This window comes from Lithobates pipiens, unplaced genomic scaffold, assembly GCF_037356315.1.
Source record: "Lithobates pipiens isolate NorthernLeopardFrog02 unplaced genomic scaffold, aLitPip1_a1.2 Scaffold_13, whole genome shotgun sequence".
Taxonomy (NCBI): domain Eukaryota; kingdom Metazoa; phylum Chordata; class Amphibia; order Anura; family Ranidae; genus Lithobates; species Lithobates pipiens.
In genome coordinates this window covers 430,517,466-430,532,413 of record NW_027507718.1, presented here as the reverse complement: position 1 = coordinate 430,532,413, position 14,948 = coordinate 430,517,466, and the positions used below count along the sequence as shown (strand labels likewise).

Sequence of the window (14,948 nt, the reverse complement as noted above, 5' to 3'; positions counted from 1 at the left end):
ATTTTTCAAAAAGCAAAAGAGCCTGCAAAGCATTGCACCCATGATCCAATGATTGTGGATACAATGCTTTGGCTTCTGTAGACTATTCCTCCAGCCCCTGGTCCATACAGCGGTATGAACCCTCAGCTATGGAATTGGGGGAAATATCAATGGACTATAAGTGGAATGATGCCAATGAACGTGTGCTCCATTGAGAACTACAGTGCCAATTTTTTTATTCACAACTTCCTGTGCAGGCAAAGCTACATGCTGCTGCACCAATTTCAATAGTGACTGGAACCGACAGGGAGAACAATTCTGCAATCCTGTAAATGGGGGGCTGAGCACTCATGTGTTTCATGTTACACCTTAAATGTGGGTGTAGCATGAAACATGAGCTGAAAGATGGTGTTAGCTTTTAAAAATGAATTACGCCACATTAGAAGAAGCTAGAGAGGAATGGCTTATTTTACAGCTATTTTTGTTAGTAATGTGTAAATAATTTATTGTCTATAGTCTGGGCACAGATGCACTTTAAAAAAAAATGGCTGGAGTTCCACTTTAAGTAAACTGTTTTTCTTTTTGCATGCATGCATTATCAAAAACAAAGAAAAAAATGATTAAAAAAGAAAAATTATTAGAGGATAAAAGAAAAATCTATTGAATTCTGATTGAATTCACCTTTATTCTTTTTTTCTTCCTTGCCCCCGATCACTCATGGGCTGAATCTGTGGAATTGATAGACGGATGATCATCAGCCTTCCCAGAGTGGTACAGGCAACAAAGGTAGTGCAATGTCTATTGATGATGTTTCAGGAATCCCCCAGATCATTGCGGCACAGAGTGATCAAAGTTTATGATATTAGATCTGTTATATATAGCTGGAGATGTGTGGCTGCTCACACATTGCTTTCCCATCAGTAGTCTAAAAAAAGTCTGATGGACTGTGCCTGACAAAACCACTAAACGGATGTCATATGTCTATATACCATGCACCTGACGTAAACTGGATGTATTTCTGGGAATACTGGGGGCACTGTTTGTATACTGGTATAGTAATGTTTTCATCAGCTTTATCTATACTCATATTTTCTGCATTTAGTTAATGTAACAAAGATACTAACACATTTTAAAAATGACTGTATATGTTGTATTGATATAAGGGATTTAAAAAAAATTTAAATTAAAAATTTTGAAAGAATGATAATAACCTGCCGGTGTAGTGAGGAGTCTCTTGTCTTTTTAACTCGTTATAGTCCTGTACACCACCATGTAATGACTTATGACTGTCTTTTGCTAGAATCTTTTAAAATACCCTTTCCCACTTTCTATCCTCATACTGCAATGGCCTGTGCAGGCAGAGCTGAATAACAGCCACACCCGTTAATAAGCGTCATCATACAAACCCTTATTAAATAGCGGGGGGGGGGTATGTCTGACCAGGTCTATTAGAATACAGAGAGCATATAGTCTACCTCTGGTGCCTTATCGACATTAATATTAACACGTTAATCACTTCTGCCAAAAAGGAGGTTGTTAGTGTAAAGTCTAACTGATTGCATATAGATTTCTGTGATTTCAGTTGAGTTTTAAAGTTGAATGCCAGTCAGACGTGCCCAAATTTAGTGAATAATGGCCAAACTGACACAAAACTTGACCTGGATAAGCAGATTACACAGCAGCCTATGGTAGGAGAAAGATAAGCCTCCTACCATAGGCTTTGTAAGCTGCCTGTCCAGGTTATAGAACAGGCAACCCCACTAGTACTGCAATTGTAGCAAGAAGGTTTGGGGTACCAGACACCACCAAAACACACTAAATAGCTTTACAACAAATGTTCACTAGAACCTAAGATCCTATCTCCTGTACCCACTTCTTCCCATTGTGTTTTTATTACAGTACACATCCTTTGTAATGAGCTGGGAATGTTTTTCATGGGTCAACATGAATGAACTAATATCTCCTCAATATCAGCTAAAATGGCAGATCTGCTTCTCTAAAGGGCTATTTCCCTGTAGCCCAGATTGAGAGGCGAATAACTAATCTTGATGGTTTAGTAGCCCTTTCCCCATAGGAAAATCAGTTTTGTGGCTATATATTTCATTTTTTTTTAAACCTTTGATTTAATTGTCCAGTCAAAATTAAATGAAAAGGTTCAGAATGAATAGACCCTTTGTCCTAATGCACGATCCTTCCTTCTGTATTCCAACACTAATTTCTGACCACTGCCCTCCATATAGTCTAACTTACTCTGTGTGAAAAGTCATCCTTTTCTTTTGCATAACTGTCTGCATAGTAAAGCTGCCTCTAATATTCCCTATTGGAAACTGTTAACATCTTTTTGATATAAGTCACTGCAAGGCTTGTGTCACCTTGCCTCAGACCTCAGTTTTGGCATATATACCGCTAATGTAATGTTGCATCCCCCTACTATATAAAAATGCTGAGGTTTGTTAAATTAGTGGACGGTATTAAAAATTAAGGAGCCAGTCCACTCAAAATTGATCATTTAGTTTTTTTAGAGATGATCTAGGGGGCTAAGGTTTCTAGTATTACTTGGAGACCCCACTGATGGACTATAACAGTTTGACATAGAGAGTGAGAACTTTTTGTTATGGCTGTGATGGGTGGTGGACCAGAGTGGGTGGCGGGGGACTGACTCCCTTAGGTGCCTGAGACTTTGAAATTGATTATAAAATTGTCTATATTTGGAATTTGGAATGGTTACCATTGACAGGTTAGAATTATTAAACCATCCTGTATTTCAGATCACATATGCTAAGTGTGTCTGTTATTTGGCTGCATGCTAGATGAAGGGCCTCCTGTTTTACTATTGATACATGCTGTCTAGGGACTCAAAAACTCTGGAGGGTTTCATGTTCTCTATCCTTAGCATGCCATCTGCTACATGTGCATTTACTATGGTATGAAAAACCATATAAACACGTATTATATTACATGTTGCTAAATCTAACTTTAGCAGTTTCATTTTCTGCCCTGTGTGTGTCTTATACAGCTTAATAAAAAACTTTAAAGGCTTGTTACCTTTATCATAGATTTTCTATAGCCATAAAGTATGTTCTTTCATTTTTCATATTGGAAGTTTGGTTGCTTTTGATTATTTTAGGTTTGAGCTTAGGATTCTAAAATGCCTCATCTACTGTCATAAACAAAACAAGGAGAGCATAATATTATTTGGAAAAATTGGCTGCAATAAATGTATTGTAATCATACATAGACGACAGTGTGGACAGGTAAACAGCCTTGTCTGGCTGTTGCAGTGTGGATTTGTTGTCACAGCTTGAAGGGTGATCAAAGATAGGAAACACTGAAATGAGCAGTTCGTGTTGCAACTAAAGATTCCAAGTCTTCTTGCCATAATACAGAAATTAATACTTTAAAGAAGGAAACTATATTTTTAGAGTGTTAGAATATAAAAGTTAGACAACTGAAAATGTTACAGTATCATAAATATTCTTTTTGTTTCTAATGCCCTGTACTCACGGCCGGACATTCCGACTACAAAATCCGACGGACTTTGGCCAAAACTTGTGTTGCATACACGCGGTCAGACAAAGTTGTCGGAAAATCTGATCGTTCGGAATGAGGTGACGTTCATTGCGTACGATGGGACTACGTGGAGGCTAGTAGCCAATAGCTTTGGTCTTGTAATTTAATCTGAGCATGCGTGGCACTTTGTCCGTCGCAATTCTCTACAAACGATCAGAAAAAGTCCAATCAGATTTTGTTGTCGGACAATATTAGATCCAGCTCTCAAACTTTTTCCATCGGGATTTCCGATGGAAAAAGTCCGATAGAGCCCACACAAGATCGGATTTTCCGACAACATAATTCCGATGGGACCTTTTCCGTTGGAATTTCCAACCATGTGTACAGGGCATTAAAGATTGCAGTTTTAAAGGATTTCTGCCTAGGGGTCTGTGGTATGGACCACATTTACTGTTGATGGTTGATTTACTAAAGGAAAATAGACTGTGCACTTTGCAAATGCAGTTGCTCTAGAGCTTAGTAAATAAGGTAAGGCTTCACTTTGCAAAGAATACCCAATCACATGCAAGGAAAATAAAAAAAACTGCATTTTTTCTTGCACATGATTGGATAATGGAAGTCAGCAAAGTTTCTGCTCATTTAGGCTGGGTTCACACCATTGGGCATTGGATGCAGGTTTCAGTTTGGTTTCTCCGCATCCAATTCACATAGAAAGAGATTGTGACCCGCTCTTTATGGAGCCGGTTAACAAATCTCCGGTGTGAATTGCACCATTTAAATCAACCATTCAGTTTTAGCGATGTTTTGTTCCTTTTTTAAAAATGTTTTCTTCTATATCATATTTGTGCTATGGTCGTAGTTTAGTCTGTGAACTCACTGCACCTTGTTTAAAGAGAAGGCATTATCTACTTCATTAAAGCGTATGCAGTGTTTAGATGTGTCATTCTGTAACGTGGTCACGCTGCAAATTAGACCGACAAACACAAAGACGCTCTAGAAATGGAATGGCCTTTATATGTATGTAACTTCCCTTGAATAAAAATGCAGTTATCTTTTTTCCAGGTTAAATTTCCTGGTCTGATATTCCAAATACTAATTTATTTCTCATACTAGAACTCTTGTCCTCAATAACAAATTTATATTAATGTTTTATTATGGCAAATAGTGAACTTACATCAATCTCAACCCCTAGTCGATTTGCAGACTGGTACAATGCAAAAGCAATTCATGTTATATGGCTGTGTGTATGCAATTATGTCCTATTTTTCTCCTGCATCCTAAACAAATGATTCTGTGGAACAGCCATTATGTGCTTCTATTCTTATATTATACACAACAAAGTGATAACACAGATTGCAATGTTCTCCTTGCATTGCTCATTTTGATGTGAAATTACAACTCTCAGTGTGAAATTGTGTTATGCTATCACCATAAAGACATAATAGTTTTAAATGGTGGCATCATATTTGTGCTTTAAAAAAAAAAAGAGAAAGTGAGTTTTGTCCGCAAAGTGTGGTCTGTATAAAATCAGTATTGCTAAATATTTGTCAAGCCCATTTTAACAAGCATTCTATGTGATTTTGCTACCCATTGTAGCAATGAAATATTGCACCTTACTCTAGGTGCTAAGCCCTGGGCTTGGGTATACATTACAATGGGCTTCACTGCAAAGTATCGCTGCAGCTTTATGTATGTCCATGTCCTTATGACTATGCAGTCTAGCCAAAGTCCAGTCTATCAGGAGAAGATTGGAAGGTGGGGGAGGCAGGAAGTATAATTTATTCAAAAAAGTACTGATATAGAGAGATAAATGGCTTATTTTTGGTGAGATTTCAAATTACCATAGGGAGATGGTCTCACTCTCTACACAGATTCTTTGGTGGATACTCTCAATGCTTCAGGGTGCCAATTTCTTGGCCAACAAGACTTGGCTTGAAACAGAGAATCTTCGGATTGGCAGCACACCCACATAGAAAGTAAAGTATAAAGTCTTTATTGAAGCATAAATATTAAAAGCACTGAAAGGGTACAGGCAGGGGAAATGCAGGTAGGTTGACGTGTTTCACACTATAGAAGTGCTTTGTCAAGAGTGTGAAACGCATCAACATACCGGCACTTCCCCTGCCTGTACCCATCCAGTGGTTTTAATATTTATGCTTCAATAAAGACTTTATACTTTACTTTCCATGTGGGTTTGCTACCGATCAGAAGAGTCTCTGTTCCATGTTTTCTGCTGCAGTGGCAGGGCGGGCACCCCACCTCACAGAAGCAACATTGGAGTGTTACTGATTGCATCACCTGTGAGCAGCAATCTCTTTTTCAAGACTTGGCTTGAGTTTCCATACACCTGGGTTAAGTCATAACTAGCGGCACGCATAGATCTATAGGATATATGATTGATGAAACTTCCTGGAAGCTTGTAAAGGAGGAACAGATTACAAGACTTGCACTTTATTGAACACCATAACCTCATTACTAAATAACATAAAGGACTGTTATCCTCTACCTCTACCTTATCCTCTACCTCCTTTGCAAACTTCAAGGAAGTTCCAGCAAACATGTATACTATAGATCTATGGGCACCTCTATATATGACACAACCCAGGGTTTTTTGAAACTCAACCTCAACATTCCCTTCAGCTGCACCTTAGTTGATGTCATCAGCACAACCAGCAATGTTTCCTTTGTCATTGGCATCACCAATGGATCCCATGGCAACATAAAGCTCTTAAACAAGTGATCTAAACATGTACAGTGTCAGGAATCAGCGGCTAAAGAGACCAAACATGTAGCTACACGAGGAAACTGCGACCAAACAATGTATTTATCATTAAAGTGATATTTATTTACAGTGAACACACACCAATAAACATACACAGCAACCAGTAAAAACATAAACCACTCCAGTAAACAAGAACAAAAATAACTAATGAACTACTAACTATATACAATATCTACAACAAAAAATTAAAAAGGTAACAGGGATGCAAGGAAGGGAAACATGACTAGGGACAAGAGCAGGGAGCAAGGCAGAGGATCAGGACACAGGAAGGTTCAGGATAGGTATCAGGCACAATCTGGTAGCATTAGACAGGATAGTGACACCCTGGGGGGAAGGGTGGAGCAGCCTTAAATATCCACCTGGCAGCTGGAGCCAGGTGTGGCTGATCAGAACCTGCTGGCTTCTGGGAGACACCTGCTGGTGAACACTGGAACTGCAGCCATCGGCCCAGTAAACCCCAGTGCCACTAGCAGTTGAACTCAACCCTGCATATAGTAATTGAGTTAACTGTCATCTGCTTTAATGACTGAAAATAATGTTATTTAAAATTGATTATAACTTAGTGACTTGAGCCTAATATCCCCTTTCTATAAGTTTTAAGGGATTGTTTCCTGAGCTGTGGATCAGGACCCAGATTGGGTCAAGGCTTCTTGGTTATGCGTCAACACATGAATTTATCAAACTCAGTTCAGTTTGTCTAAGAGCAGTGGCAAGTGATATAGCACACTTTATCTGTCTTTGCGTAAATTGTGTGCTACCTCCATCTGAGGTGTAGCCTATATGCATTTATTTCTAAGGGATGAAAACGTAATAAATATTCCCCCTCATAACACCACCACCCCACTCAAAACCTGTAAAACAATAAAACTAATATGATTGACAGTACAGTCATGTTAGGAGGACCACAGTGCGCTTGAGGCAGGGGGCGGAGGGAATTAAACAGACAAGGTTGGAAGGTGAAGAGACCCCAGAAGTAGCTTAAAATGTCAGAAAGAAGATATAATGAAGAATTTATTTCTCTTGGCTTTGCTAAAGCTTACAGAAGAAAAAAAAAGTCCACAATATGTCATATAGCCATTGCTATTTGTCTGTTTTGGCCTCTTTGCTTATCATTCTCTTCTTGGGTCCAAATATGGCATACATTTTCTTATTTAGATCCTCTGATTAAATGATTTAAAGAAGCTCTCTTTAAAGGAACACGTACACTTGTAACATATTCAGCATCTCTAGTATACCACAGCAAATCAAAGAACCTTACACAAGTTTTTTTCTTCTTCCCTTTGTCCTGCTGTCTTATGACAGCTATACTAAAATCCATTCTATTGACATTTTCATACATTTTTACATGGGTTATCGCTGTGCTGAACAGTGACTGTAGGCATTCTCAGCAGTCACTGTTTGGGTATTCAGTGACTGCAGAAATTCCCAGCTGATCAATGACTTCAGGCACTGTTTGGGTATTCATCAGGTAAAGGTTTTGTCAGCTGCTAAATACAATAGCTGCCAAGGGAGATACCTCCAAACTCACTATTTCGGATAAAAGGGGAAATCTATTAATTTATCTTCTTTATCCGTTGGTGATAAATGGAAGAAATCATAACATGTATGACTAGCCTAGCGCATTACACAATATGCATTATACCACACATTATTAAAATGTACAGGTCTGCAGGAGACCTTAATGTATATTTTGCTATAATAAATATCCCCATTTTTTTTTTTTTTTAAAGCTAATTTTTTCTCAGTTTAGGCCAATATGTATTCTTCTACATATTTTTGGCAAAAGAAAATCTCAATATGTGTATATTGAATGGTTTGCACAAAAGTTATAGCGTCTACAATATAAGAGATAGATTTACAGCATTTTTATTATTTTTTTTTTACTAGTAATGGCGGTGATCTGCGATTTTTATCGTGAGTGCGACATTATGGCGGACACATCGGACAATCAATGCTATAAAAATGCATTGATTACTGTAAAAATTTCACTGGCAGTGAAGGGGTTAACACTAGGGGGCAATCTAGGGGTTAACTGTGTTCCTCGGGAGATGATTCTAACTGAAGGGGGAGGGGACTGACTAGAGGAAGTGACGGTTCGTTTTCTAGCTAATAGGAACACACGATTTGTCACTCCTGTCAGAACAGAACAGGGAAGTGTGTGTTTACACACACTCGTCCCTGTTTTGTGTCTCCTGCTCACGATTGCTCATGGCCAGTGGTCATCGTGACCATTGGCCACGAGAATTAGCACTCCCTCTGTGCAGCGGGCAGCGCACCTGCTATCCCGACCCTGCGAGCCGAAGTGTAGCTATGACGGCTCATGTAGGGGAGCCAACCTGCCACAGTATAACTGCAGTGGTTGGTCAGGAATTGGTTAAAGGAGCAGTGATTTTAATGATGCTTAAAGTGAAACAATAAAAATGTAGAATAATTTTAAATATAGTGCCTGGGGATCCCATTAGTCAGCCTGTAAAGGCAGAACCCAATAATGTACCCCATACACATTCACATGGAGGGGCGGAATCTTGGGAACCCCCTGTTAAAGGGGGCTTCCAGATTCCGATAAGCCCCCTACCCGCAGACCCCCACAACCACTGCCCCCAGCCCTAAAACACCCCCGATTTTGAGAGCATGTAGCCTGGTATGGTTCAGGAGGGGGCGCATGCTCCGATAAGGGTCTGGTATGGGTTTTAGGGGGACCCCACGCTGTTTTAAAAAAAATTGGGCATTGGTGTCCCCTTAAAATCCATACCAGATCCAAAGGGCCTGGCTGGGATTGGTGTGATTGGGTGGGACTCCCATGCCATTATTTTTTCACTTTTTTATATTGCTGCCAATTTTTTTTTTTTCATTTAGCTGTCAGTTGGAAAGCCTATTGACAGCCGATGACTTATCCGTTGTGAAAGACAAGTGGCTAGCTTCCCTGCCATATCCTTAACGACCCTGATTGGGCAAAACTTTGGTGTTGTGTTCAGGGTGATGTGCAGTGTGTTTTTTTACATTTTGGTCCCATCTGACCAGAGCACCTTCTTCCCCATGTTTGCTGTTTCTCCCACATTTCTTCTCGCAAACTGCAAGTGGGACTTCTCATAGCTTTGTTTCAACAAAGGATGATTTGTGGAGTGCACAACTAATAGTTGTCCTTTGGACAGATTCTTCCACCTGAACTGTGGATCTCTGCAGCTCCTCCAGAGTTACCATGGGCCTCTTGGCTGCTTCTGTAACTAATGCTCTCCTTGCCCAGCCTGTCAGTTTAGGTGGACGGCCATGTCTAGGTAGGTTGCAGTTACCATTTTCGGTGTTGAAGGTTTGAACAAAGCTCCATGAGATGTTCAAAGCTTGGGATGTTTTTTTTTATAACTTAACCCTGCTTTAAACTTATTCACAACTTTATACCTGACCTGCCTGGTGTGTTCTTGGCCTTAATGATGCTGTTTGTTCACAAAAGCTCTCCAACAAACCTCTGAGGGCTTCACAGAACAGCTATATTTATACTGAGATTAAATTACACACAGGTGGACTCTATTTACTAAGTAGGTGACTTCTGAAGACAATTGGTCCCACTTTTAGTTTTTGTTTTTTTGCACACACAAAAAAGATACACTCCTGCGCACAAGCGAACCACAGACCAGCAATACACAAGCACAGGCCTTGCTGCCCTCAAGAGTGGGGAAACCCTAAGAGTCAACAATTAAAGAAAAACTAAGAGCGCGCACCAGCCGTGTGCATTATCCTTAGATGATATTTATTGGAAAGATGAGAAGAAAACTACTCACGAACAATAATGACATTTCTTGCCATATGAGTGCTCAACAAGTAGCAGCATCCAGTCACAGACGAACGAGACCTCTCAGAATGTGTCACCGAAAACCCACGAAGGTCACTGCCAGCTGACGTGTTTTGAGGGACACCTCCCTCTTCCTCAGAGCACAGCAGTGACTTTCGAGGTGTCCCTTGAAACGCGTCAACTGACAGTGGCCTTTGTGGGTTTTCCGTGACACTTTCTGAGAGGTCTCGTTCATCTGCGACTGGATGCTGCTACTTGTTGACCACTCATATGGCAAGAAATTTCGTTATTGTTTGTGAGTAGTTTTCTTCTTATCATTTCAATAAATATCATCTAAGGATAATGCACAGGGCTGGCGCACCCTCTTTGTTTTTCTTCCATGTTTAGTTAGGGGTATCAGAGTAAAGGGGGCTGAATACAAATGCACGCCACGCTTTTCAGATAATTTATTTGCAAAAAAAATATTTGAAAACCATTTATAAGGCTGGATTCACACCAATGCATTCTTAGTGCTTTTTGCATTTTGCAGATTTGCACTACAGTCCATTTAACATTGTTTCCTATGGAACACGTTCTGTAGTGCAATTCTGCAAAATGCAAAATGCACTAAAACTGCATAGGTGTGAATCCAGCCTAATTTTCCTTCCACTCCATAATTATGTGCCACTTTGTGTTGGTCTAGCACTTAAAATCCCAATAAAATACTTTTACGTTTCTGGTTGTAACATAAACATGTGGAAAATTCCAAGGGGTATGAATACTTTTTCAAGGCACTGTATTTGAGACAAACTGGTAATCAGATCTCTTGCAGATTTTTCCAGCAACCATGATCTTTTATTTGCAAACATACACCTCTAAGCTGGTCTTGAAAATGAAGACTAAAGTGTCAAATGACAGCTGACATCACAATGTTCTAAATCAACCAGAAATATGTGATTTCTTTCTTCTCTTTGGTGCTTTGGTTTCCTTACACATCATGATGCTCTTTGTTTAGTACACAATGCAGACAGCCAAAGTAAATTGCGCATCGTAATGCAGTCAATACACAGGTGGTATGCCATTTTAGTACAGAATAGGAGCTCTTTTCTCTGACCCCTGAATTGTAAGGATATTAGAACGTACATTATTGCACGTTGATAAATCTGGGAAAGATTTATTAACAGGTGTGAATGATACAGATTCAGTTACCTTAGAAAAATGTAAATGATAAAATATACCAGGATTCGAGCACTATACATGTCTTCTATACATCTATATGTATATACATCTCACAAAAGAAGAGTTAAAGGCAAAACATTAATCATAATTGCACAAAAAATGTAATAGAGAAGGAGCTGGAATTGATATAGTAGTCTAGAAATACAGCCGCACTTATGGACGTTTCCTGCAGAAAGAAAATCCAGATGCCATTGCAATTACCCTAAACATGTACAATTAGTTAATTCTTCTTACCACAAAGTGCTGGTGTGAACAAGCCTTAAATCTAATCTCAAAAGTAGTGCATCAAATTTTATACAGGGACAGCAGAAGAGTCCATATGGATATTCCATTATTTCCCGCTTCTAGTAAAACCATTCATTTTGATTTGCACTGCAAAACTCCATCACAATGAGCTTGAGATGCATTTCACTGCTTTACAGCACTACACTCATTGGCATGTGCACAGGGTGTGCCAGGGCACACCCTAATCACCCCATGTGCATTAGCATTATCCCTGGACAGCACCATGTGGGTTGTTGGGGGGTGCCAGTGGCCTCCCATTATATTAAAGGCTAGGTTCAACAGTAGGAACCTGTATTTAGGGCATAACGTAATATGCTCTCAGTCAACTGTCTCCCACCACCAGAGCCTCCTTTCTGTGACTGCAGGTAGCATTCATGTGTGTTTGAGATTTGGGGTGCACACCCTAATGCAATAGGCTGCGCACACCTATGACTACACTTGATGGCTGGTGCACTGAAAAAAATACCTATTGTGGCCCATTTAGGAGGACTTTGCTTGTTAGAGCTTACAATCTAAAAGGGAGGGTCAAGTATTACAAAAGGTAATAACTCTGAGGGATGAGCCAATGTAGAACATAAAAGTGCTCTCACGGAGCATCGTTTATCATCCAAAAATGGAAAGAGTATGGCACAAATGCAAACCTAACAAGACATGGCCATCCACCTAAACGAACAGGCTGGGCAAGGAGAGCATCAATCAGAGAAGCAGCCAAGAGGCCCGTGGTAACTCTGGAGGAGCTGAAGAGATCCACAACTCAGGTGTTATTTAACCACTTCAATACAGGGCATTTTCACCCCCTTCCTGCCCAGGCCAATTTTCAGTTTTCAGCGCTGTCGCACTTTGAATGACAATTGCGCGGTCATGCAACACCGTACCTTAATTTCATTTTTATAATAGAGCTTTCCTTTGGTGGTATTTGATCATCTCTGAGAAGAAGAGCGAAGTTTGAAAAAAAAGAACACTATATTTTTTACTTGCTATAATAAATATTCCAATTTTTATAGAATTTTTTTTTTTCCTCAGTTTAGGCTGATATGTATTCTTCTACCTATTTTTGGTAAAAAAAATAAGCGTTTATTGATTGATTTGCGCAAAAGTTATAGTGTCTACAATATTGGGGATAGTTTAATGGCATTTTTTTAATTTATTTTTTTACTAGTAATCTGCAATTTTTATTGTGACTGTGACATTGCAGCAGACATATCAGACACTTGTGACACCATTTTGGGACCACTGACAATTATACAGCGATCAATGCTATAAAAATGCATTGATTACTGTATAAATGTCACTGGCAGGGAAGGGGTTAACATTAGGGGGTGATCAAGGGGTTAATGTGTTACCTAGGGAGTGATTCTAACTGTCAGGGGAGGGGACTCACAAGGGGAGTTGACCGATCGGTTTTCCTCAGTACACGGAACACATGATCGGTCTCCTGTCCCTGACATGACGTGGATCTGTGTGTTTCCACACACAGATCCATGTCCTGTCTCTGTTGCCAGGCAAACGCGGGTGCTCGGTGGACATCATGGCTGCCGGGCACACGCATCGGCTCCCAAGTGACGCGTTGGGGGCGTGCCCCCCCCCAGACGGCCAGGAAGCCCAGGACATCATATGACGCCTGCTCAGAATGGGAGATCCCTCCTGCGGACCTCATTTGACTATGGGCAGGGACTGAACTGGTTAAAGCTTTATTGTTGCTTTTGATTGGAATATTGGGTACAATATTCAATTCAAATAAATCAATAATAAACAGGGCTAACCTTGCACTACTGATAAGATCCTTTGTAGGTCAGCAAGATGTTCTCAATATTGAAAGTATATGTTGGATGAAAAAAAGTGGAGCAGTCAAATTATAAAATCACATAATGGGGGTATTTACGAAAGGCAAATCCACTTTGCACTGAAAGTGCACTTGGAAGTGCAGTCGCTCTAAATCTAAGGGGTAGATCTGAAATGAGGGGAAGCTCTGCTGATTTTATTATCCAATCGTGTGCAAGCTAAAATGCTGTTTTTATTTTCCATGCATGTCCCCCTCGGATCTCCAAGTGCACTTGCAGTGCAAAGTGGATTTTCCTTTAGTAAATAACCCCAAATGCGATGTAGGCTTTCCACAATAGTAAGCCTAGGATGTTTGCTTTTGTAAGTAATATTCCAAGAACATTTTGTGAATACCTGTTGATCCTGTCAGTAGAACCATTGGATAGGCTCTTGTATTGATATTCTAACACCACTCTTCCTTGTGCTGCTCAACTTTTTTACCATTGCTCCTGCTGCTGTAGCTGCTTAGATGTTGGCACCATTGATTGTAGCCCTATTAGTCAGTAGATATACTTAACCCCTCTTATAGCCCTTTAGATTGACAGCACATTGCTATATCTGCAGTAGCAATCATGTAAAAGCTGTGCAGTCTCTTCTACCCTCTTCAGTGCTTTCTAGCTGGAAAAATCCAGCTTCCAAGCTGCATTTAACATTATAAAAAGGTAAATTACATTTATTTTAAGACATTTAAATTGCTAGATTGCAATGGAAATGCCTGTTTGTCAATCTGATAAGAAAAAAACAAGACAGGCTTTAAAACAAACCTGTCAAAGATACAATTTTGAAACTAAAATCCCTTCCTAACAGCAGGCTCCACAATTTGTCTGTTATTACCTTTATCAGCCTGACAAACTTCTTTTGCATGTTTTCTGGAACCTGATTACAAGGCTAAAAACCCAAATGATCTAGCTGTGAAGTCAAGCCCTACCCCTGGAGCCCAGCCCTACTCACCAGCTACCTAACTATTTAAAGGAGACGTATGACCAAATCTCTTTTGGCCATAGTTCTCCTTTGGGTCACAGGAGTACACTTAGTTCTGCACTCCTGTCACTGGTATTCAGCTGACAGCGAGCTACAATCCACTGTCAGGTGATGTCGCACAGCCAGTTCAGGCTCTGCAGAGATACTGACAACAATGTCGGGATTCACCCAGATACCTGACCGGTAGGTGGCTCAGCCTTTCAGCATGAAACTGAGAGCCTGAGCATGCAGCTCCCACACCATCCGGTGAGCGCTAGAAGGGCAGAGCTCAGGGCGGTGATTGGCAATCACTTCTCTGTACACAGAGTGGACCCAAAAACTGGTGTGAGCATGTGTGTTTATTTTTTTACAATCCTATACGTGTAGAACTTACCCCCGAAGGAGAGGCTGCATTTTTCTGGGCTTACCGATTACCTCCACCAGCTCGTACTCATTGTCCTTGTCTAGGGGTCCCCAGGGTTGATAACCCAGTAACTGTAGAGACCGACACTTGAATTCCTTGTTAGGATTTTCATTTTGCATAAAACAGTTGAAACAAACTCAGTCTCTAAGTTGGGAATAGAGGGTATCAGGATAAAGTTTAGC

General features: G+C 40.2%; 1 protein-coding gene across 7 annotated transcripts in view; it reads left to right on the top strand.

Annotated features, from left to right (window-relative positions):
- The window catches only part of PCDH7 (protocadherin 7), a 1,090,234-nt gene that overhangs the window by 193,309 nt on the left and 881,977 nt on the right, over positions 1 to 14,948 (top strand). The window contains exon 2 of one of the 7 annotated variants that reach the window (XM_077477671.1): positions 723 to 854. The exons of the other annotated variants lie outside the window; for them this stretch is intronic. Within the exon in view, the coding sequence (XP_077333797.1) occupies positions 723 to 839 (117 nt within the window). The 3' untranslated portion in view covers positions 840 to 854. Of the gene's footprint in view, positions 1 to 722; positions 855 to 14,948 lie in introns of those variants that run through there. 7 annotated transcript variants of the gene reach the window in all.